Source organism: Anas acuta, chromosome 3, assembly GCF_963932015.1.
Source record: "Anas acuta chromosome 3, bAnaAcu1.1, whole genome shotgun sequence".
Lineage (NCBI taxonomy): Eukaryota > Metazoa > Chordata > Aves > Anseriformes > Anatidae > Anas > Anas acuta.
The window spans coordinates 97,117,007-97,143,076 of NC_088981.1; the positions used below are offsets into that span (position 1 = coordinate 97,117,007).

Sequence of the window (26,070 nt, forward strand, 5' to 3'; positions counted from 1 at the left end):
CCTGAGGGTAGGGAACATGAAAATTTGACAGCAGCAATTCAGGGATCAATGTGTGAGACGCAATATATGCCACTCATGAACTTCACCTACAAAAATGCAAAGAGTAACCATGGCAGCTATGATTTTTAATATATTTTTTCCAACTACAACACAGTGCACGCATTTTTTCCAGACAAAGAGGCTATGACAAAGAGGAATAATCCTCTACTTCCACATCCATTCAAACAAATATACAGAACCTGCCTATTATTTCATTCACACCAACTAGAAGTGTATGATACAGCACCTTGATGAAGCTGTGAGTGTCTGATCATTTAAAAAATAAATAATAAAAAATAAGCATTACACCTACCACAGTAATTATTACAATTTTATCCTGCATCTGAACATATACAATAAATAGCATTGGGTTAACTCTACTTAAAATGTGTATTAGCATTTATTGTCCTACAGAACAAATTCTGCAATCCCCTGTCACAGATTTCATCGCAGCAATTTCATGTTCTTGAGCTGCCAGGCAGGTTGAGTGTGCCTGTTAAAGTACAAAAAAATAGTAAATATCCTTCTTCTGCAAAAATTGATCAAGTGGTAACAACCAGGGCTGTAAAAAAAGCCATCTCCATATTAACTGGCAGTGCTAGGTCTTTCATTAAAATCAAACACTCACATACAAGTCACTGATCTTGACAGATAAGTCTAAAACTACCACATTCAAAATTTCTGGTTATATGAATCACAACTATGTTAAGTAAGATGTAGAGTAAACTATGGAAAAACTCCAGCCATTATATCTCTGGTCCTTAGGGTCAGAGACCTGTGCTGAGATCAGAATTAGGAAAGAGTTCTAGAACTATCCAAAACTGAAAAAATGTCAAAAGAAAAATTTTAATTCAACATCACGTTGATTTGGAAATAGTAAGGACAGTGCGTGACATGTTAACCTTGACTAGTGTCAGTTAATAATTTCAGAAGAAGCAGCTTATATAGTGTTGTGATTTATTCTTGTCAAAAATCTTGTAACAGCAATGAAAACCTGACTCATGATCTATGTAATACATTAAACATATGCAGATTTTGTTGGTTTGCATTGACTTGTCTTTAACATCTATTCTCCTTAGCATAGCCTTAGTGATTCACAGATGACACTATTAATTACAAAAGAAGTACAAAACTATACAATTTAAATAAATGCTATAATGTAATTATAAATTAAAAAATATATTTTTAGTTAATACTGATTTTGGGAAAATAATATTTAAGAAATAAATTTAATTAAAAATATATAAAAAAAATTTTGAACTACAATATAGAATTATTATTTTAAAATTTACCTTCAATTTTAATTTAAGGTAGATTAATTATTTTTAATAATAGTGTATGCAGTCTTAAAAGTTGTTGCTTAAAGTTACAACTAAAATCCATTAAGATGCATTACTTCATCACTTAATTGATCATCGAGGACCATGGTGGTCGTGATTCACATTGTGTCCTAGAAAACAGATACATACCACAGAAAAATATATACTGACATGAACTGCTTATTTTGTAAAATATTCTTGGTATAACCTTCAGCTGCTTCAGGTTGGCCTAAACATAGGACTAAGGAGTAGAATTGGAAAGTATGTAATCACAGTTAATTAGAAACATCGTCACTGCAGCATTTCATACTTGTCTATTTTAAGCAGCTACCACCTGAAAATTTTCAAGCAGTTCAGGAACTGTAAGATAAACTACTTTTTGTTTAACTGTGAAAAAAGCTATGTTTTGAACAGGTTATGAAAATGGGAAAAATAAAGGAAAAAAGTATTAAGTGAGGAGGCAAAGATCACAAGAAGTCAAGCTTTAACTTGTGATTGTTAGACTTTTGTCTCAAACTTAAGACAATTATTTTTATTTCCTGACAGCATTATAGAGAAAATAGCCAATAGTTTTTCTCAGAAATGCAGGATCTACTGCAAAATTAGAACAAGACATTTCTTTAATGGTAGCTACAATGGAAAGCTCAATAGCTATGCACAGGACTTCATAGATCTGTCAGAATCTATAAAAACACCACATTTTGGCAGATTAATGTCAAATTTATGCCTTGAGCCAACATGGTTGTCCTCTTTTCAATTCACAATCTAAATTATCCTCCTTAAGGATTTGCCTATGGCTATAATTCCAATTTAATAACTTTCTTCATATGAGTTCTTGTGCACTATAGAATTAGTTTAAAACATCTGAATATATTTCTTTTAGCAGACTTTAACATTTCATGGGCTTCATTTGACCTGTTTCTCTTAACATTATAAATGCTGGGGCTATTTAAGATGTTCTGCAGCATAATAGGTTCACAACAATTTCCAGCAAGCATCACAGTCTAAACAGAGAGCAAGAAGAATTGAATGACAGATTAGAAAAATCTCTGCCTTAATAGACTGTTCAGGATAATGTGACAAGCCCAATATCATAATTACTGTTGCCCTTGTAGCTCTCAAATAATTATGTTTCAGATTTTTTTCTAAAAAGAAATGTTTAATTAAAAAAGAATCAAGTCATGAATTTATGTATTTGTAAATCAGAGATACATCATGCAGCTCTGCACTAACTGGTAGCCAGAGTCCAAATCTTTTTTTTTTTTCTTTTCTTTTTTTTCCCTTTCTTCATTTTATTTCCTTTTAATTCTGTTTGGTGGTAATGAATGAAGTATATAATTACTCTGATTCATCCTGTATCTTTAAATGAAGTTTTTCCCCCCAGAGCACTTCAAAACAATAATTAATAAAATATCAAAAAAAGAATCAATTAAAAGCACAACTAAAAATTAAACCTTTAACTTGATATCAAACATGATCAAGAATTGTAAAAATCTCATAAAGATGAATGTTATAGAAATGGTTAAGAAATGAAGTCATCTGTACCTCTATACCAATAGCTACCTATACAGTTCTTACTGAAAAAATATAAAACAGGGAAGAACCAAAAAAGGAGTCCAAATAAACCTAAAGAGTAAAAAAAACCCATACAGCAAAGCACCTGTATATGTGCTCATATACAAATGACTCCTCATTTTAAAGGATGTATATATCCTTCCAATTCTGAAATTACCTAATTTTCAAAATAAATAAATAAATAAATAAATATAGTTAGCATCCTGTTCATTTGCCTGTTTACCCATATTTAATATGAAAACTAACAGCTAAAACTGAGGGCACAGAAATCAGTATTTAATCACTGCCATGAAATCTACACAACTGTCAGGTTCCCACATGATTAACTACATGTCTGTTTTCCTGTCTCTGTTAATAGAAACCTGCGCTCTGGAGCAGGGACATGACACCATGCTGTGCACATCCCAGCTCAGCTCCCCAGGGCTCACCCCAATTCCAGGGAACATTTGCTTGGTGCCTTCTTGCACCAAGAAGTACCTCTGTCACATAAAGAGGCTGGCTCCAGAGGAACCCAGTTGGGAAATTCATCAGCTGTGTTGGACCAGGAGCCTGAAAGACCTTGGAAACAGAAAGAAAAAACTCAAATTTCAATCAGTTTGAAATATATATATTTTTTTATCTTTCCCTCCCCTGTACAAATTTTTATATCAGACTTTTCTTTTTGGTAGGTTCATCTGGCATGTTCATGCAAGGCTTGTTTGCAGGTTCATCTGGCAGCCTGATATTTTGAGCAGCAGGACTATGCCCTGTTAAATCCTACTCAAGACTCAAGGAAACAGAGGTGTACACACACCTTCTCCTCACTGTTTTCACTTGAGACCAAAAAGTCAAGGGGCAAACACAGAAGTGTAAGAAATTAACAGAACTGAAGAAATATGAAGCCAGTTAAGACCTATACCAGATGAAGTGTAATAGATGAAAGAAAGCTTATTTCTTCTTTGAGAACTTGTTCTTGAATTTTACAAAACAGGAAGCGCAAAGGGAGCTCAACTGTGAATGACTTTTTTGTTTATTTGTTTACTACCTTATCATGCTCCATCTCCCTGAGGCTTGATGGCTTTCATTTTATTTTTTTTAATCAAGATTATGTTCAGCCTAAGCTGAAATATTTTGCTCTTTTTGAACTTGATGCAAATCAAAACTAGTGGCACTAAAGTTCAGTAGAAAGGTTAGGAAAAAAATCATTCAGACAACCTTCAGTTCAATGAGCAGACAACTCCCTGGACAAAATCAAGAAGACAGCTAGCCAAAAGAAATAATTTCTCCAAATTTGTTCTTTTAAGATGTCACTTCTAATCAAATAAAATTGAACTTTGATATTCTGTTATTGATACTTTTAGACTAAGTTCCATTCAATGTTACTTGTTCTAAAACACCCATTCTTCATTAATATTCTACCCAACTTTAAACATGCTTTGGGCAAAGGCAGAGAAAAAGGATAAACAAGGAAAGGACTCTCTGTGCTTCTGACTGAATGCTACATAAAGTGCAAATAATATGGCTGAACAGACATTTTCAAATAAGCTTTGATTTCGGACACAAAGCCCCAGTACCGGTATAATGAATGAGATGTCCATTTAACTTCTAGACCTAGCAGATCTCTGAATAGGAAAGTGCACAGTTCAGTAGGCAATTAACTAACCTGTGAAATGATGCTCATTATATGGTCAAAGTGTTACTTCTTCTGGAAAACGAGCAGGTCACCAACCAACTACCTTGATCAGATACACCCAGGAATTAGAATGGATATTTTGTGTTCACACTCGATTAGCATTTGAGATCCTCTTTCTCTAAACACTTTCTGCAGGACTGCATGTGCCAAATTCCTACCGTAGCTCAAGCTATTATGCAAAGACCTGAGAGTACTAATTCCATTTGGCTCTGCCTTAGGTCTACCAACAGCACCGAAGATGACATTATTTTCCTCAGACTATTAAATAACTGTCAGAATCAAAAAATAAATATTTTGATGTTGAGTTTTAGCGTTACATTGCCCACTATGAAGAACTGTTAGAATAAATAACCAGACATAGTTTTGTTCCTGAAGTATTTTATGAAACTTCAGGTCTATTTAGATGGATTGCAACAAATTTGTATTCATCATTAAAACAATGAAAACTAAAGTCTGTGGATCATACTAAAGTTTGGATGCTTTAGTTTGGGATGCTAAAAAGTAAAGGAGGAAACACTCCAAATATATTAAAGTGGAATTAAAAGAAACTACAGCAGAGAGGTAAAAGGCACATTTTGACTACCTACTGTAGATTACTAATTCAGCAGACTACCAGTTAATATGTATATGGTCCAGAATATGAATTCATAGTCTCATTCACAGCTATCCTAAAGCAACCACAAAACTGCTATTAATTTCCCTCTCCAATGTATTAAAGGTACTTTACTAATCTGTTAAGTGAGCTAGTACAAGTACAAGACAAGTGTAGGGATGTGTATGAACTAGGGCATAACTTAGTGTAGCAATAATTATCTCAGTACCTTTACAATTCAAAGAGCCTGAGATCACATCTGAATACGCAAAAAATAACAGACCTGAAACATTTCTCCTTTAATATCAGTTAATAGACTGTGTCTACAAGAGGATTGCACCATTATTCATCTCGTGTAAGGAATTAGGCTATTGTGCAGAAAGGGAATGCAAGATCTGTACTAGCACATACTCTGAGTGAACAGTCCACTCCTGAGGACACTCCCTTGTGAGTCAGGGATGCCTCAGTTTTACCTTTATATTCACCATAGCTGAATACCATACTTATCTGAAGACTTCAATACCAACTACTTAACTTATCCTTCAAGTAAGAAACAGAGTCATCCAAACTCTGTCTCTTCCTCACTACCCATGAAAAAAATGTCATAAGGAAAGTAAACAATTGCTTTGGACAAGCTGCTGCCACCAAAATGTGTTTTAAAGCAAACAAACAGAAGACTGAGAAAATGTGACAACAAAGGACTTGGGCTAGACACACATCATGGGAGATTCTGCTCTGGGAGGTAAAGATCAGAGGAAGGGTGTAATGTCATTATAATCTGGACAGCTTTGTGGCACATTTACCATTTGGATAGAAAACCCTGAAATGGTTCTGCCATGAAGGAATTGATGGGATTAAGAAGGAATGTAATTACCTGAGTAGTTTGGTATGAATGCTCAGAAAAAGCCTTTGGTTACAGCAGATTGACAGCATCATATTTTCTGATTAGCAGGATCATGAAAATTAGAGTAAGAATTCATATTCTTGCATGTTTTGAAGTCTCTGTCATTTTTTTTCATCCTGCTCCCTAGAGCCATGCTGGCTATTCCTCCTTCCTCTTCAGATTAATGACCACCCAAAGCTGAGTGTCCCCATAGATACGAGCAGGTTGGAAAAAGCTGCTTTTTTTTTTTTTTTTCTTTCACATGTTGCTTATTCATATAAAGAATGCTTATTTCAGTAAACATTCACTTCCACTTCTGATCTCTGTCAACCACATTAAACTGGAGGGAAAACCATTCATTCCTAGTCTATCAGCTACATTTTGGGATTGACACTGGATTGCTTGACAGAGACAGTCACTGCAACCTGAGCTGTAAATTCAGAACTGTACCTAAATGCCTAAAAAGGGGGAGAGAAAAAAGGAGGCATTAAGTACAAAAAATAAATGACTTTGCTTCTATACACAGCATTTTCAAAATATCTACATGAATAGATCCTCTATGGTTCTCATAGGTTTTGAAAAAAAAAACAAAAAAAAAACAAAAACAAACAAACAAAAAAAACAAACAAAAAAACACAAACAAACAAACAAACAAAAACACAAATCTCTTAGGATAGCTGTCAGAAAACCAGTCTTACAGTGTGAGCCTTGAAGAATACAACATAACTTAGCAAAACAAAAGTTGAAAGGTGCCTTGATTGCTATATATATAATTTTAGTTGTAGCAGGGGTGTTGAAATTGTGTTTGTACAAAGATATGGAAGATGCAAGGTTTGTAGGTCAGTAACTTCATTAGGCCAGATGGCATAGCCCAAAAAGGTGCACAAGCTTCTGTGCACACAGGTTTTTCAACAGGTCACTGCAAATAATCAATTTTTCATAGACACTTATTCAGAAAACATATCTGGGAAAGGGAAGCTTTTCAGTCTTACTGACAAAGGCATAGCAAAAGGAAGACTGGCAACTGAAATTAGACAAATGCAACCTTTCCACAACAATGCAATTTCCTAGCACTAAGGGTAATTAAATATTGGAACGGCTTACCAGGGGAGCTGGTGGACTCGCCATTGCTTGGAGCTTTAGGACGAGATTAGATATCATTGTAAAAGAGATGCTTTAATCCAGCTTCTGGAAGTTCTCAACATGCCCATAACACTTGCAGCTCTGCATTAAGACAATGACTATAATCAAATCTCGTACTTTAGGGTTTCAGCTGATCAACTGCAAGGGTTATAAAGAATTTATTTTCCCTTGACATAAAAAACAAACTTTTTGGTGTGGTTTATATCCTGATCTGTCTCTGAAGTAACAGAGATTGCCCACATCTATGGAAAACACAGGGAGAGCTGATGTAGTGGCCAGTGGTGATAGGGAAAGTATTTTTTCTTAGTCCAAGCAGTCATATCCTAATGTGAGCTCACTTTGTTTGAATTTGAAGCCATCTGGATGCAAACCACCTCTGAACTGGGAACTATGTGATCAGGTCAGTGCAGACCAGGGTTAATCTGTGTGCCCAGCTAAGGGCTTGGCATTTGTTCCCACACAACACTGTGCTAACGCAGCTACGTGACTTTTGGAAAAGAGCCGCTTCATGCTTGGCCACTGCAGAGTACTGGCAGAGGGTCAAATGAAAAACTATTGGCTTACCATACCCTTAGAGGTCTTGTTAATAAATCTGATTGGACTGGCTCAAAGGGAGTGCTTTCCCCAAGATGAGATAAATAGAAATCTCAATTGAATTTGTTTTGTGTTTGTTCAGCATGAGATCCAAATCATATGTTAATACTCTAAGATCATCTGGGCATATCTCATCTAATTAACTCCTTGATATTGAAGAAGTGTAAGTAACACCTTGATCTCTTTTGTCTCCTAAAAATGAACACATTTTAGCCTAAATGGTTATAATACTTATGCACAGGTATCAGGATGGATTTAGTGGTCTGTGATTTCCATTATAACTAGACACCCAGGCATCCTTTTTGGTGTTTCATTTAGTTATGTCTGAAACTACACAATCTTCACTATTTTAGCAGAATACTGTCATGACTTAATTATTAAAGGCAAGTAAAGCTGAAGACAAGACAGGACATTCTGCTGCTATTATAGTTTTGTGTGAAAAGAGTATGTCTCAAGTCTGTCAAACAAAGCAGAAAATGAGAAATGGTTCTTCTAGTGATTTCTGTGAGTTGCACAGTGGCATGTTCACTCTGTGAGTCTCCAAGTGAAGATCTGTTTAAGTCAAATCTGCATTTCCAGGCTTTTATTCTTCACAGCTACCTACATGTATAGTATTCTTCTGCATCCCTTTGTGACAGAGTTAGATTCAAAGATATTTCTGTCTGTGCAAACCAATGGGCTATTTGATGGAGCTGTGCACAGCTACACCTGCAATATAATGCAGGAATATAATTCTCCTATCCTCTAATTTAGGACATTTTCCATATAGAATAAAGATTTCTCTTTCCCATATTTCTGTAGTATACGTATTAGTGTAAGGCACTGTTGCCAGGATTGGTCATGATCATTATGTTAGAACAGCTGTATTTTGAAGTAAGAATCTGACACACCATGATAGCACTATCTGGTATCATAAAATGCTTATGTAAAAATAAATAAATAAATAAATAACGAAAGCAGACTCAATTTAAAAAAAAAAGGGGGGTGGGGGAGATGCACTCATGCTGCTCCTCTCAGTGTCTCTCTTGGTGACACATGCATATTTGACAGTAATCATGAAGATCAGATTTATATGTTAAGCAGTACATTATTCCATGAGCATCCTCACTCAAACCAAACCAGACTACTCAGAATAAGAGTCTCCTCAGCTGGGATGAAAATGGCAAAATCTGCACTTACAGAGTTCTGATTTCTCAAACAGACATCATTTGGTCTGTTGCTGTATTTGAGTACAAATAGCCCTGACAGACTGTCCTGAGATCTGGTCCACACTGCAAACAAATGTCATGATGAACTTCTAAATTTTTTTTTTTTTGATCATTTGTTCTACTGAGATTCTTACAGCATACCCAATGCCCATAGTGCAGAGACATTTGGAAAACCTCAGATACAGCTGCTGTCCCATTATTTTTATAGACTACTGTTTTAAAGGGCAACTGAAGGAGGAATATCATATTATGCAGTAGACAAATTAGAAGCTAATTATATAATAAAGACCAATAATTTTGTAATGACAAATACCATCACAAATTTTGTTTTGAAAACTCATTGGAAAAATAAAATTATGCCTTAGTTTTTACAACCTGTTCATGTCAAGGAAATTCAAGAGAGAATTTTGAGTACAGGAAGCATCTGCATGTTTGCAAAACATGAGACTTGCCTTATCAAAAAAAGCGCTCATTTATGTTCTTCCTGTCCACAACTTTGACTCAAGAAACACAGAAATTCACATGATCACTGAGCATCAAATTCTTCCTTCTTGTATTTCTGCTGAAAAATTTCCAACTCAAAATTTTTGAATTTTTAAGTCATTATAGGTGCAAGAATCTGAAGTTTTTAATTAACTGAGTGGACAGGTTTTAAAGTTAATTTCCATGCAGCATTAAAAAAAAAAAAAAAAAAAAAAAAAAAAAAGGATGTGTACAGCAGTAGAATTACGAGAATAAACATAACCGCATTATCCTCTGTTCTGATTCTCTATTGAAAACTATGCTCTTGCTGTTCAAAACCAGTACCCTATACATTTCTAGTAAAAGAACGTGAAACTGCCTTATAATTCTTGAATTCTTAATGGCTTTGCTTAGCCATTATAAGGTGTTTCTTATTCATCCTTACAGAATCACATGCCAGTTTGAATAAACTTATAAAATTTTCATTAGAATTTGATATTTTGTATCATTGATTTTACCCCCTTAGTTGGTTTAAGATTAAATATGCTACAGTTAACAGGTAGTTAAAGCAGGTTTTCAACTCTAATTTTAAAACTAGTACACGTAATATCTCTCTTCTACATTTATCTGAAATTAAAAAAAAAAAACAACTCTCAACACAATTTTGACATAACAAAATGCTATAAGAATCACACCAATTAAATTTTAATCCCCCCAAATAAACTGAATAAACTCATTTTAAAACATGACATTAACATAATCTAATCTAACTGTCCACGTTACCTGGAAATGCATGCCCTGTTAGAGAATCCAAATCTGAAATTAAAACAATGAAAAAATAATCTTTAATTTAATATTAAAAAAACAAATCCACAATCAAATCTGGCACCAAATATCACATTATCAGCATCAAATTTGAATCAAATATATGAAAAACAAAAATAGCACACATCATTAGAATATGGAATTTTCTTTCTCCATAGTTTAGCACAGATGTAAAACAGGAGGTAGCACTGAAAGTTCTGAACATTATGAGAAGCTAATTTACTTTACTATTATAAGACAGACAATGATTTTTGACAATTTTACACTTTTTTAATGAACCTGCACTTTCAGAAGCTTATATCATGAGTATAAGCACTTGTTCTAAGGTTGTACATAAGAACAATAATTAGAAATCTGCTGAAAGCTCTTTAAATCATACATTTTGAAAGGAAGATTTTCTTTCTTGACTGTAGCAAGTAACAGACCTCATTTTGTCTATCTTACTGCTCGTTCTTTCAGAATTTTTCCAAAAACTACCTGTTTTAAAAACATGAATGTAAAAGAAAAAAGAACTGGAGGTATCCCTGCTGACCCCAAAAAGCATAAATTATAACTTCACTAGTTGACCTCACCTGAAGAGAGAGCAGGTAGGCACACCAGTAACACCAGTACAGCTCCTCCCCAGCTCACACTGGGGCCAGAATTGCAGCTTTGCAGTGCACTGCCCCACCTTGGGAAAGTGCCTTGTTCTTAACAGAGATGTATTTAGTAACTTTGAGGAGTTATACCCAGAGATTCACTTTTAAATCTATAGCCAGAACTAAAAGAGTTGTTAGTTCTCATAAGGTATGGTCACAATATCAGCTAGGATTGCTATTTCATAACAAACGTATAAGACTAATTCTTTGAGACACGCATCCAAAGAAACTTTGTTAGGTGGTGTACTTACACGGAAACCAAGCTCTGGAGCCAGGAGCAGCCCACCAATAACCAATTGGCTTACCAAGACAGGATAAAGTATGTGTAACCTTCAGACTCTGCTCCTTCCCATCTCACAAGTGGGACAGGAGAGGGATGCAGTTGCTGGATTCTCTTGGGAGAGCACAACAGGCAGATCATGTCTTACCAATCTAACCTATACATGAGCTCACTTGACTTTTGTAGGAATTGAATGTATGTATAAGCACTACCTGGAAAAAAGTAACTGGGCAACCTATACATTTTTTTAGAAACTTCTTGTACCATTTTTAAACTGTCATGGTTTGGCTGGAATAGCCAATTTTCTTCATAGAAAATTCTTCATGCTATGTTTGGGATTTTTGATGAAAATTGTTTCCATTGTTGCAGAGCACTGCTCACACAGAGCCAAGGACTTTTCTGCTCCTCGTGCTGCCTTGCCAGAGAGGAGGCTGGGGGTGCACCAGGAGCTGGGAGGGGACACAGCCAGGACAGCTGGCCCAGGATGGCCAAAGGGATGTCCCATAGCACATGGGTAACAGCTGGGGGAAAGAAGAAGGAAGGGGTGGGGGGGTGCACATTGGGAGAGATGGTGTTTATCTTCCTACTAAACCTTTCTCTGTGATGAGCCCTGCTTTCCTGGAAGTGGCTGACACCTGCCTGCTGATGGGAAACAGCAAATTAATTCCTTGTTTGGCTTTGCTTGTGCGTGTGACTTTGCTTTCCCTAGTAAACTGTCTTTATCTCAACCCATGAGTTCTAGCACTTTTACTTTTCCAATTCTCTCCCTCATCACACCTGGCTCCCTAGGAGAGGGAGTGAGTGGCTGCATGGTACTGAGCTGTCTGCAAGCATAAAACCAGCATATAAACTAAGCCATCTTAAAAGAAAAAACAAACAAACAAATAAATAAATAAATCTGCTTGGAACAATCAGCAGAATCAAGATTCTTGGTTATTGATTGATTCCACAGAAATCCTAAATTTCTTGTAACACAATTTCTGATTCTGAGTATCAGTGAGATAGTATTTACTGGTGAATCCTTTGAGGCAGGGGGGAAGTGTGCTTGGCTGTAGTAATTTATAAGTGTTCAAATGAGATAAATTTTCTGAGGGCCGAGAACATGCTCAACGTTGTAAGTGAACATGGGGGAAAAACAACCCAAAATGTGATAAATATGCTTTCCAAAATCCAAGATAGTGAACACAATGAACTATCTAACACTCAAGCATGTGGGGTCACAAACTTTATCATGTCAAACTTTATCCTAACCTAAGCTGAAAGAAGAACAAATCTCAGCACTTTTCCTTCCAGAGCCTGAGATAAAATAATGTTGTGGCTTCATAAAAACACAGATTATGCTTAAATGGAGTAAATGGAGCTGTGAGGTGACTCTGTAAGCACTGAGACTGGATGTGGCCATCACACAAATCTGAATCATACCAAACAACCCTGTAATACTTAAATTGTCCAAACTGCTGTCACCATGCAGATGCTGTGGCTGCACATTCTGCCATGGCATTAATGTGTTTGAGAACATCTGTTCTGTATCATTTTACTCATGCAAGTGTTCCAATGTAAAATGTTAAAAACCTAGGAAGACAAACATGAAAAAAAAAAAAAGCCTACCTATACCAGTAGAATATTATCTACCTAGACACTGGGACTTAAAAGAAAAACAAAAACAAGAAAAAGTGGGATTTATTTCTTAAAAGTGAATGAAAATACTGAGACTTGCAGACAAAATCACTACAAAAATGTCCTTCTGAAAATAATGTCGATGACTTAATAAAAATTATTTAAGCGCTTGTCCCAGTATAAAACAGCACTCCTGTGTAACACTACACATCAAGCTAAATATATTAATTGTAGATGTGTTTGATTTCTTACAAGTTAACCAACACAAGGTGAAAATGAGGTAGTTTTTAACACAAGCACATGTCCTATGTGAACTGTTAATTAAAATCAGACCTACTTCAATAGCTGAAACCAAGTTTATGAGATACTGAACTCAAAAATCATGGTCCACATAGCCCATTTCCATCACTGCATTTTACTAAGAGTGATATGAGCTGACAAAGCATAAGCAGGCTATGTAAAGTTTCCCATAGAAAGACAAATACAGTGTGCAACATTTCCCTGCTAGACTTCAGTGCATGCAATTACTGCAGTTACAATGGAATCAAACCTTTTCTGTGACTGAAACAATTGGGACATTCAGTCTCTGCCATAAGATTTCTTCTACGCTTCTATACTCAAAGAACAGGAGAAAAACCAACATTTCCTGTAATTGTTCTGAAGGCTTTGCAATTTCTTGAACTGATTTTCAATTAAGTCTGGTCAGGTGGAATGCAATTTTCCTCTATTCCATTTATCTAATGAATTGCCCTGATTTTGCATCATCCAATTTTATTTTCATACATAAGACTTTCTAAGCAAAGAGCAAGAATATGAGATGGAAATGGAGAACATGTAAATGAAACACATTTTCATCCCCTTTATAGGGAAAAATAGCCACCATGTCCACAGTAGCAATTAGCAATGAATTGCATTCATGCAATCCATACATGATTAGTACTATAAATCATATATATAAGTGGAAAGAACAGTCATTTAAAGACAAAGCTGACTTCTAGTTATATTATATAGTATGGTATTTAAAAAGGGAAAGAGGATGTATTTCTCAGCAGGCTGTATCTTTGGTATGCCACAGTGATTTCATTAGCTCAGGGCAACAGACATTGGAGATGGTACAAGCTTTTCATGCCAATAAGCTAATTGTTTTTTCTTAGTGCTGATTAGCAAAGATGAAGTCCCGTCTATGTTTTGCCTCCAGGGCCCTGTTCCTCCTATTTAAAAACAACATACACTGCACTATCATCCAGTACACAACCTTTGACTTCCACTTGCATGGTACCCTTAGTGCTGTGCTAACAGCAAAATACCAAAGCACAATGTAGCTGCCTTCTGTGACAACAGTACAACTGACAGGCATCAGGGGAGTATGAACACCAAAGAACTGGGATGGACAGTTTTTAAGTTACAAGGGAGAATATATTTAAGGTACAGAGCACATTTAAGTCACTTAACATTAAAGCCTCTCCATGGGATTGTCAGGTAGATGATGAAATACCAAACTACATCTGGGAACGGGTATGTGCTTATAAAGGTTAGGAGAAGCTCTAAACTAATGCTCTTTCAAAAATAAAACCTTTCTTCTTGCTTCTAAGTGTTTCAGATATACTGCCAGCAAGAACTGAATGGCTCTGCTTTGCTAACCTTCCGCAGTTGGACTCAACCTTATTTCACTGAAAACCCATAACTGGGCAGCAGAACTTGGGAGCCATGGTGGAAGTGCAGAACACACAGACCATGATTTCTGCAAAGCTTGTCTTCTTTAAACCTGAAGAGAGGTGTGAAGTCCAGCCCCTCATAAAATTGAGGATATGAAGGAGGAGAAATAAACAGGCTGGTCACAAAGAAGAAAGTAAAGAGTTGACATACAGCTGTGGTGGCTAAAGATGTGAGATGGTTTGAATTTTTCACAAGTTGCAACTATACCTTTGACAATTAGCTCAGTGAAAAACACTGACATATAATTCCTTGTGTTGAATTGGATTGTCAGTTTGGAAGCGTCTGGGTTTAATTTGTCATTACCCAAAACTAAAGCCGGTGGCTAAACTAGAAGTAGATAAGCAGTTCTTTGCATTAGCCTCTAGAGGGGGAAACTTCCCTTTCACTTCAGAAATTATGTGCATTATTCACTACAAAGTTGTTCGTGAAGGTAAAGCAATTCTTATCCAGTCCCCTTGCCCAGACTGGGATCTGAACTGCTTACATTACCCAGACACTGTGCCCTCAGCCTACAGCAGTAAAACAGTTTTCAGCTCTTGCTTATTTTCATTGATATATTATTGCATTAATTTCCCTTTAATCTTGTTAACAATACAATTATCATTTAAATGTGAACATAACCTTTTCTATATGTATTTCCTTGACGATGAAAAAAGGAATGAATTTAAAGATTGCTCTCAGGAATTCATAATTGTACAGTCACCATTTTACAGCACCACTGCTCACTTGCATTGCTTGCTGGAACTGGTTTTTACTGTTGGAGATAATTCAAAGAAAAATACAGGGAAACAGATGAACATATTGTTATGAAGGTATAAGATAGCATTGAGAAAAAAAAAAAAAAAAAAGAAACCAAAAACACACACAAAAACTATTTCTCTGATTCAACCTTTAATCTATTTATTAAAATTTGCATCCTATTGAGACAGATAGACCACATGTTAACCAGTATTTAATTTTGCCTGTTTTCTTTTCCATGATATCATTAGGTGTGAGGTTCAAATTTACAGCTCCTCAATAGAGGTTTCAATGTGTCAGCAAAGTACCTGAGCTTCCATTAGCTTCAATGAAGAAGTAGTTGAGATGCAGTCAATTCTTTACACTGAAAGCTCGAAATCAGATTTGGTCAGTGGAAGAGTTAGAACAGCTCTGTTCATTGATAAGATCTCTAATAATTCTAAATAGTGGGAGTTCAGACATCTACTTGCATAACCTTTACTGTACTGTAAGTATTTGGAGCTGGATCTCAACAGGAGAATATCTCTAAGCACGGATTTCTAATCTGAGACATGAGAATAATATGTGAATAATTTGGGCATGGAATTTTAGCTGATCTGCTGTTGGTAAATCTGATAGCTGCAGATCTTTGAATAGCTAGTTAAAATAAGTCCTGAACAAACACACAAACAAAAACAAACAAACAAACAAAAAAACCCCTGTTCTGTCGGCCTCCAAAGCAGAAGTCACTTTCTCCAGGTTCTTAAAATCATGGGATAATTATATAGGATGATGCTTGTAGTCTTAAATTTTGTCTTCTAGTTTAATATTGCAGCAAGAACTTCAACAATGGGCACAAATTGAAACACAGCAGATCCTGTCTAAATATTAGGAATAAGTGAGGGTGGCAGAGCACTGGCACAGGCTGCCCAGAGAGGCTGTGGAGTCTTCTCCTTGGAGATCTTCAAAAGCCACCTGGACATGGTCCTGGGAAGCCTGCTCTGGGTGGCCCTGCCTGAGCAGGGGTTGGACCAAATGGACTCCAGAGGTCCCTTCCTACCTTAGCCATTCTGTGAAATAATACCAATTTTGGAAAAAAATAATAATAAATAAATTAATGTCTATGTTGTAAATTCCTTTTTCCTGATGTGGGGATTGAACTGAGAGAGACAGATCACAGCCGATATTTATTAGAAGAGCTTTCAGTAAAGCATCTCTTATTAACAGAACCCACCTGCTATCAGAACCCACCTGCAGGTAACCCTCAACACGGCCTATGCACATCTTAACTCACTCAGTTCACCCTTGCACTTGCACACCGATATTTACCCACTGGCACATGGCTGGGAGGCCAACCCCAGCTATTTGTGTCAAGGTGCGGCATCGTACTAACTTCCTGTAACTTCCATACACCTAGGCATCTACAGAAACCACTCACACAAACTCACACAGAAGGCACTTTTATGGCGATGCAACCTCTTCCCTCCTGTGCAATATGCTTTAGCAGAAGCAGTGAGTGGCAGAGCTAAAATCCTGTTATTCCAGATGCAAACCTATCCAAATATAGGAGTTGTGAAAAATCACAAGAGCTGGTAATACTACCAAAGGCAAAATATCTCTAAAATATTCTATTGAAAACAATATGATAAATGAAGAAAATACACTTCCAGATTTGCTAAAGCATCCTATTAAAACAAAATGCTCTCTTAAAATACAGTTAACTTTTTGGCATCCTCTTCCATTGGTTAACAAGTATTAATTAAATGTATTGTCCTTAGTTTCCTTAGAATAAATTAATTTATTTGTTCTTGGAACTGTATTTATTATTTTGTCTTAAAATGCCACCACCTTCTGCAAGGAATAGAAGTTCATATTACATTCAGGAAAAAAAAAAAAAAAGTTACATCCAAAAATATTTGGAATATTGGACAGAGTTGATTGTAAATGTATCTTAAGTCTAATTTGACTTGACTGAGCTCCTTTGGTAGGGTCATAGTGGGTAACATAATTTGGAGGAAAAAAAAAGGGGGGGTTATATTGACCCTGGTGAGCTGAACTAGCTTGTGGTCTGCTTGTCTTTCTCAACAACTTCTGTTTTCCTCAGTTCTTTAGTCTGCCACATTTTTTAAAAAAATAAGAAAAACAACCCCCAATAATAAAACCCATTTCCTTATATTCTGAAAGCCATCATTAATCCATTTTCTCCTTTTGCTCATCTTAAGCAAGCTGCCTGCTTCATGCTTCCCAGTATAATCATGGCCTCGGGACCGCTTTATCCAACTCAATACAGGGTTTTAAAATAACATCTTAAAAAGTGTTGTCAAACCTACAGCTGCATACAGCCATCTCCAGATCTGAACATTAATGCTTTCCAAAGTAACTCTCACCAGGAAACCCAAGAGTACATTATGGCAGAAATTCCAGCCCTGCTTTCCTGCCGCGCTGTGTGCTGTGGTAGCAGCACCCACTCCGCTCCGCTGCAGAGATACTTAATTTATGGAGCATTCAGCAGCATTTAGATAGCAGCGATGGAGGACATGTATCACCCGTGGTAAGTGTACTGTAATTTGGAACCCCCTGCAGTTCACCACGGATGCCCTGTGTCAAGCCAGAGGACTACAAGAGGTGTGCTATCCTCAGCACTTGTAATAAACCCAGTGCCTTGAGGAAGGCATGCTTTGACTGCCAGTGCTACAGCTCCTAAAGCCTGCTCCAGCCCACAGTGTAAATTTCTAAACCAAACACACACACACACAAAGTTCCTCAGAAACATCAATAAAAATAATATTTGTACTTTTCCCTTCCACTTGTATAGCTGGTATAGATATGAAAGATGTGAAAGAATTAATTTCTTGAGGTATATTATTTCTTACCATGTCTACAAACATTTTTAAGCTCAGTAAAACTTTTGAACAAATAACAACTGACTTTTGAGAAAGGCTTAATTCTAACAAATTAATTTTAAAGACATTTGTAAAGTTGGTGCAGTCAGGCCAAATCTAAAATCTGAACACATCCAGGATCTATGGTGCTGTGGTTATGCATTACAGCACTATTTTTGAGCTAATAACCTAAGCCGGAACTTCAGGTCTGAGCTGATTTCTATCTCACTGCCTGAAAGGGCAAGTATAACCCTTCCATGTTTGTCTAAAAAAGACCACATGGGCGTTTGTGTTGTATCCCACAACACAATTTCCAAATTATGAGGCTGCTAGCAGACAGCCATGGGCTACTTACACTCGTTTAACCTTTGAGAAATTGTTACTTGTAGGTGGAGTTTCAATATCTGACAACAAATAGCTGGTAGAGTTTTGAATCTAGTTGAATCTGACCTATGCATTCAATCACACTCTATTCCCATGTGAAAAAGTACAATTTTTTTTTGCATTAACTTGGAATATATGCATTCTGTGACCACAGAGAGGCAATGACATTATACACATCATGATATAGGGATATTTTGACCTTCAGAAATATCAAGCTATCAAATTTTCCACACCAGAAAACCATGTAACAGATTAAGTAAAAAATACGTTAAATTAAAAAAAAAAATAAAATAACTCAACTATTCATATAAATACTGAAAGGTTTATATAATCTTCTGATGAAATTCTGGAGGCAGGCACAATACAATAATAAAAACATGGTTTTCTGAGAAGTAAACTGGAAAATAATATATCTGCTCAGTTTTATTTCAGACCCTTTCTAAATCTGTTTTCTGCATGAGGAAGGCAAGAAATCCTGTGAAATGCAACTGTTCCACTTCATGCTGCTCTTCATGTCAAACACTCTGACATGTCTTTCAGAAGGTGCTTCCTCATGTTGTCAGATTCTTTCAGTTTATATTATTATTTCTTTTTTTTTTTTTTTTGTATAGAAATGCCTCTTCTCTGACACTTGCTTGTTTTTAGTGACTTTTTTTTTCCTTCATTGAAATTTATATAAATGTAAGTTCTTCAATCAGCAACCATTTCTAATCAAAAGATAATTCTCTCATTTTCACCTCAGCATCAATTTCCCTTCTTCCATCTCATGTCTGGTTGCTTTCAACTTTGTGCTCAGCTTGTCCTGGTCTTTCATATATCATCTATTATCTTCTGTTGGCCAATCCATGGGTATTCTTTCATGTTCATTCTCCTGTCCTTTTTCCTTTTATTAGATTAAACCAAGCACTTGTTATTCTTTCAAGCTTTTGATGCACTGGCTGGTCCCAGAGAGACTAAATAATTATTTTTATAAATTGACATGTAAAGCACCAATTTCAGACTTACATGACACAGCTGGCTCAGTGATTTACTAAATATTATGATAATTCCTGTTATAGTAAACAAGCTGAGTCTTCAAAGTATGTTGGAATTGCAAAAGTCAGTAGGAAAAAAAAAATAAAAATCAGCTACTTAAGTACTCAAAGAAAAAAAAATCATTAAAAGTGTAGGCAATGAAGCGTTTCAATGAGGCGAGCCCAGGAGTGTGCCAACAGATAATGTCTTTTCAGAAGGAAAAGTCAGAAGAAATTTGGCAGTCTATGCATATATTTTTGAGATCTGAAAAACTGGTATATTAGAAAGACTGATTAGTGCTAGTGGAATGCTCCTACATAAGACATACAAAGAAAAAAAAAAAAGGAAAAAGAAAAAAGAAAAAAGTTGGTCAACATTAATTTAAAAAAACCTCCTAATTTTCTGAACTTCTACATGTAAGACAAGTCTATCACCAGTTTAAGGACTATGGAACTTAATGACTGAAACTGAAAGCATAAGAAATCTGTTGTAAATGGTACAGAAGTTGAAACCAATAATTCAAAAACTAGACTAGTGAAACTACACAAATATAAGTAATGCTGTTTGGCATTAATTCTGCTTCCATGTTATTTCAAAGAATAATTGTACAGAACTCTCAGGGCTTTTAAATCATTGAAGCTAAAGTGGATCATTTTGTCATTTAAAATTAGCACTCTGTAGGAGGTTTAGAGTTTATGTCAGGTCAATAAATACTTGGACTTCATTTCTTTGAGAAAAACATCCTTTTGGGGTCCAGCTGGATGTAGTGCACATGTATGAAGTCAGCTTGCATTGTGAAGTGAGTATTTATCTCTCACCTGGATCTTCATTTAGAAAACTAGTGTGCTCTGACAACTGCTCTGTGCACTCTGGAAATGAAGGAAGTTTTTTCTTAATATTTTTTAAATAATCACTTGACATAGATGTGAAAAGATCATGAAGCAATAAAATGGTGACTGCTGTTTTGTTTTTCCTTTCTCTTTACTGCTGACTGCTTCTTCAAACTTTATGTTTAGTTAAACCTTTTCAAGCCTGTGGCAATGTCTGAAGAGCTTGTGTTAAAATTAATTAAATCTTTGAAAATGTTTAGCCACAGTCCTGCTGTTATCAAGTTTTCTCAAGAGTGACATCAATAAGAAGAGCACCAGGTGCAGGTTTTCCTTCCATCCTATCATATCACAGTATTCAAGATATAGATGGATTGTGTTATATGTTTGTGAAAGACAACTTTGTGGGGGAAAACGTTAAAGAAACTTTTAATTGTAAAATTGTTATGATTTCACTGAAAAAAATAATAAATAAATAATAATAAAAGGCATCGTATTTTTCCCTGCTAGGAGCGTAAAGGGTCTTCAAGGAGTTAAGAACCATGTAAAAGCCATGTACCACTAAACTTCAGAACACAAAATAATCTACTACATTTTACTGATTCACTCCATGCAACAAGGAGATGTATGAATTAGCCAAGCTGTCAAAGGAAGCAATGGAAATTAGGAGAGTTTATTGATTCCAAGCAATGTATGTGTCATTGCAGAAGCACGAGTGTGCCTTGGCTTATTAACACTGGATACAGGAGCAAAAGCAAGCACATTGCAGAGCTCCTTTAGCTCCACACATGCTGACCATGAAGTAGTACATTCATGACACAGTGCATCCAAGCCAATAAGCCATTTCCAGATTAATAGCTGTAGTCCAAAGCCATCTGAACATAGTGCTTCAGTGCTTCAGGGCTTGAGTTGACAAGCCCTTATCTTGCCAAGCTGTTGCTTTCTTTGCATATCTTACTTAGAAGCTTAGAAGCCTCTACTGAAATTAAAATAAATAAATAAATAAAAAATCACAGAACTTGCCTTCTTAACTGACTTCTTTCCACAACAAGAATGGAGAGACAAAGGGACCATAACCATTTTTAAAAAGAGTATAGGAATGGGTCAGCAACCTATAACGCAAAGCAGCACACAATGAGTGCCATAACAATGTGTTCCTGTCTCATTCACTGAACAATATTCAGCTTCTGAAGTGGTGAGTTAAGAAAGTTGTCAATGTTTCCAGTGATGGATGCCAGAGGTAGATCAGAAATGACTGCAAGACTCCCTTTGATTTCATAAGGGTAAGAACTGCACTGAATTCAGAAAGGAAAAAAAATACGAAACGGGAGAGTGGATTTCATGGGGAAAAGTTTGTGATAATATAATTAAAATCTCTATGCACAAGGGAACAAAGTTAAGGATGAATTGGCTTTTGCCCATAGGCATTTCCAGATTTGATTGCTTCACTCGGTTGGTTTAGCATTCTTTCAGCTGAGTTTTGTGTGAGCATATTTTCAACGTTTTCTCACATGGAATATAACCAGAGGAGAAAAATTATTTCAGTATATAACCCAGTGAAGTCAGTGGAATTATTTCCATCCAGGATATGGATCACCATCAAAAGTAGTTGATTATTTAAAACCTATAGAAATCAAACATTAGATGAAATAACTATTTAATAGTAACCTAAATTCTGGGTATGACTCTTCTGATTGTTACTATAAAATGCATGGATTCACAGGTAAAACAGGGCAAACAGTTCAGTTATCACACCTAAACCCAGGATATATGTCTATGAGATGCACATTAATTTGGGCAATGAAATGCAAATAGGCGAGCAGCCAAATTGTCATGGGTCCATTTCACTTTGACTAATTCCATTTTGTCCTCAAAAAGCTTTTCCAAGGAAAATGCCACTGCAACTGCTTTGTTGTATGGGATAGACAGTCTTGAAAATCAGCAGTTTCAAATGGAAGGAAAAGATTTATCAGAGTATTATAAAATAACTTTATTTGAAGGCCAAACCTGGTCTGCAGTATGTAGCTTGATGTCACCTTCTCTAAATGACAAAGGCTTTCATGTAAAACTACACGTGTATGCTATACGTAAACATATATGTTCTGTATTTAACATAACATGTAAAATAATAATACTGATTATTATACTGATTATACTATACTGATATATTATACTGATTAGATATAGATCTCACCCCACAATGAACTGGATAAACTTCATAAAAGCAATGTCCTCTCATCTGGGTATATTCTTAATGTGAAATTCCATGTAACATTAATTTTCATATCATGAGAGTAATAAAAATAATACCAAACCAAAAGAAAACAAACAAACAAAAAAAATAAAAAATCTACAACTCTGGAGGTGTGCCATAAACAAATTCTGGATTTTCCAAAATGAACAAACATTCTCAAAGTTGATTGTTAAGGACAGCAACACTTGCTTCTGTTGGCAATGGTAATTGACTTTGGTAGCATTTTTTTTTTTTCATTTTATTTTATAGTGGGCCTGTCAGGAATTTTGATTAAAACATAAAAATGTAGGAAGAAATAAAAACAAGAAGAAGAACAGTCAAAACAACTGCTGATTTTTGTCCTCACTTTAAACTTTGCATTTAACCTGATACAATTACTTTCTTTGAGAAGGCCTGTTGTTAATATAATAAAACATGTAATTTTTACTGCTCTTGCTCAAAGAGATTCAATTGTTTTCAGGCACTTATTATCAATGAAATTATTTTCAGGAAAGGGAGCTATATTTTATGTGTCCTACAAATCTTACAGTGATTTAGTTGTTAGAAACACTATTGCGCTGATGTAAAGTGGAGAGGATAATATCCTTCTTTCACATTTCTTAGCTTAATTGTCTTACTGCAACTGAATATGACATGCAATGTAAGAAAGATTAATGATGAGAGAAATCTAAAGTCAGCAGCCTCAGGCAAGACAGTTTCTCAGAACTGGCTTTATAATCTCAGAAGAGACACGATTAACCTTAAAAGATTTTGATTTTTTATTTTTTTTAACCTTTTCCTTCTTTTCTGAGGCAGCACTACAAGACTTGTTTTTCAAATCCTTCAATACTCTGAAGAAAACTTCCACCAGCTTCACAATTTTTGAATGGATTTTGAATTAATTTAAGCAGTATTTCACTCACCCATATTAGGTAGCATCAAGAATTTGCATTTTTTTTTCATTTTCCTTTTTATTTTTATTTTTTTTAACTTTTATTGAGAATACCCCTATCACATCTGAAATTTCTTCACTAGATTCATCTCTGTACTAAAACAAATGAAATAGGATCTATGCCTTTAAGAGCACTAATATTAGAAAGTGTTGCTTGCTCTTATCCCTAGAGGTCCTCCAGACAGACACTTTCTGTCCCCACTTATTTCTCTTCACAAAACTACTACTGTAGTCCCTCTTCCCTGGGAGGTTGTACCTAGTCCCTGGCCCCTGCTCCTCCTCCTCACACATACATCTAAACCACACTTTTCTAATCAGATAGATATTAGGACATTGACAATTCATCGGCTTTCTCTTCAGGTCTTTGCTATGTGGGCAGCCCACCCTGGTCTTAAGAGAGCTAAACTTGAAAGAGAACAATGCGATGTTATGGTGATGTGAGTAACAGACCAGCTAAACTGACTGAGCAGCAGCTTCTGATATACAGCTTGGACTGCTTCCCCAGAAAACTAATCCTGGAATGGATCAGATGTTGCCCAGAAAGGTTGTGAAGTCTCCTTCCTTGGAAATCTTCAAAAGCTGCCTGGACATGGTCCTTGGCACATTGCTCTGGGTAGCCCTGCTGGGTGGATTCTACTACAGGAATATGTATGCGCCCTAATTTTCTTCCTCATAAGGTTTCCTAGTTTTTAGCAATATCTTTGGTATTGCATGGAGGGATTCACCTAATTTAAGCAATTATTTGATTATATTTTGCTTTATACACAAGATATGAAAAATTCATGTAAAAGCCTAGGAAGTGCTGAGAGGTTGTGCAAATATTCTGTCAAACAATTTTGAAGACAAAGGGACAAAACACTTTAAAATAAAAGAACAAGAGAATAATATAATTCATATGACCTTTTTCCTTTTTTTTTTTTCCTCTAATAACTTTGTTCCACATTGGCCAAAAAAAAAAAAAAAAAAAAAAAAGTATAATCAGTTACATATAAAGTACTTCAAAAAGCTGGAATCACGTTGATCTCCATTGGTATAATTAATATATACTATCTCAAAGTCTAGCTGTGAGGGCAGTTTTCAAAATGGTATCTGGTAATTTGGTACATAGTACTTAAAGTTGGTGCTGGAATTAAAAATAGCTTTAAAAATAAAATTGTTATATCCCATTACATTCAACATTGCCTATATTTTCTGAGTCCTCAGTTTTGGAGGAAAAAAAATATATATATTCTATACATAGGCTTAACAAAGGTCGACAAATTTTAAGCTTTTACCAGCACGTTGAAGTTCTCCTTTGCAACACGGTGTAAAAGGAACAACAATATAAGATACAGAATGGCCGGATCAAGGAATTCTCTGTTACTGGCCTACTCAAGGAATAATTAATTGCAAGATATTAGGCAGAGAAGTTCTGCCTAAAGCATCTGTTCTATAGAAAAGTGATCTGCTACTACAGTATACAAAAAGTTAAATATGAGACAATATCATGTTATCTGTGGAAAGAAATAAGCTCTTTAGTGGGATATATGAACAAGAACATAAGGTATAATATATGGAAAGTTACTCTTCTTCTACATCCAGTGAAGGTTAGGGCCTCAGCTGCGTATAGATTCAACTCTCCATGTACAGAGAATACAGAGGAGAGAGCGATCAGAAATCTGGAAAAAGTGACCCATGAGGAAAGACTGAAAGAGGTATTTGCCATTATGTTTTAAAAAGATAAGAGTAACAGGGCGCAACATCAGCCTTCAAGGCACACAAAAGGTGCTGCTAAAGGGAAGGAATAAACTATTTCAGATTTCATATGCAAAAAAATAAGTTTACTGTGAAACAGGGAAGACTCAGGTCAAACATTAGTTGGACTTCTTAACACTAAGGATCATGAAACAGAGGAACAGAACTGCAGGTAATCACGACTTTTCCATTGGAAGAATTGAAACCAGGTTGAAGTAAACATCTTCTCAGGGTCACTGACCCTGTAGGGGCAGGGGATAAGGTGGGCGTTCTGTGCAGTTCTTTTCTTGCCTTGTTTTTCTCTGAAAGAATATGTTCTGTTCATTACAGTGATCTATTAGTTATATTGTGAATGAATGTTAGATTGGTCCTCATTAGACTAGAAAATACATAGATTTGTTAACTAAGTATCAGGATAAGAGGAATCTCAATGTAGTAAAAATAGTTTAAAATAAAAATAAATACAAGTTTAAAATGTCCCTTAAAGAACTCATGAAGGAATATTTCAGGACATATAATGCAATACAGATTCAAACAATTCATGTGCTGATTCAGATTGTTTAAAACTAAAAAAAAAAAAAAAAAAAAAAAAAGATTCATTTACAGACTACAGCAAGATGCTTTCTTGAAACTCTCTATTAAAGTTAAACCAACTTGAGGCCAAAAAGAGCAGCTCTGGACAAAAACTTTAATACCACAGCAAAAGCAATGGACATAAAGGATTTCTGTATGTGCAACTCTGCATTTTATTTTATAAGCTTAGG

At 35.6% G+C, this 26,070-nt stretch overlaps 1 protein-coding gene across 22 annotated transcripts in view; it reads right to left on the reverse strand.

The window, feature by feature from the left end:
• DLGAP2 (DLG associated protein 2) overlaps positions 1 to 26,070 on the reverse strand; it is a 469,035-nt gene that overhangs the window by 155,130 nt on the left and 287,835 nt on the right. For 8 of the 22 annotated variants that reach the window (XM_068678444.1, XM_068678451.1, XM_068678446.1 and 5 more), the window contains one exon: positions 10,271 to 10,303. The exons of 8 other annotated variants lie outside the window; for them this stretch is intronic. In XM_068678444.1, the coding sequence (XP_068534545.1) occupies positions 10,271 to 10,303 (33 nt within the window). Of the gene's footprint in view, positions 1 to 7,184; positions 7,305 to 10,270; positions 10,304 to 26,070 lie in introns of all 22 variants that reach the window. 6 more of the 22 variants (XM_068678456.1, XM_068678459.1, XM_068678457.1 and 3 more) reach the window with 1 other exon arrangement.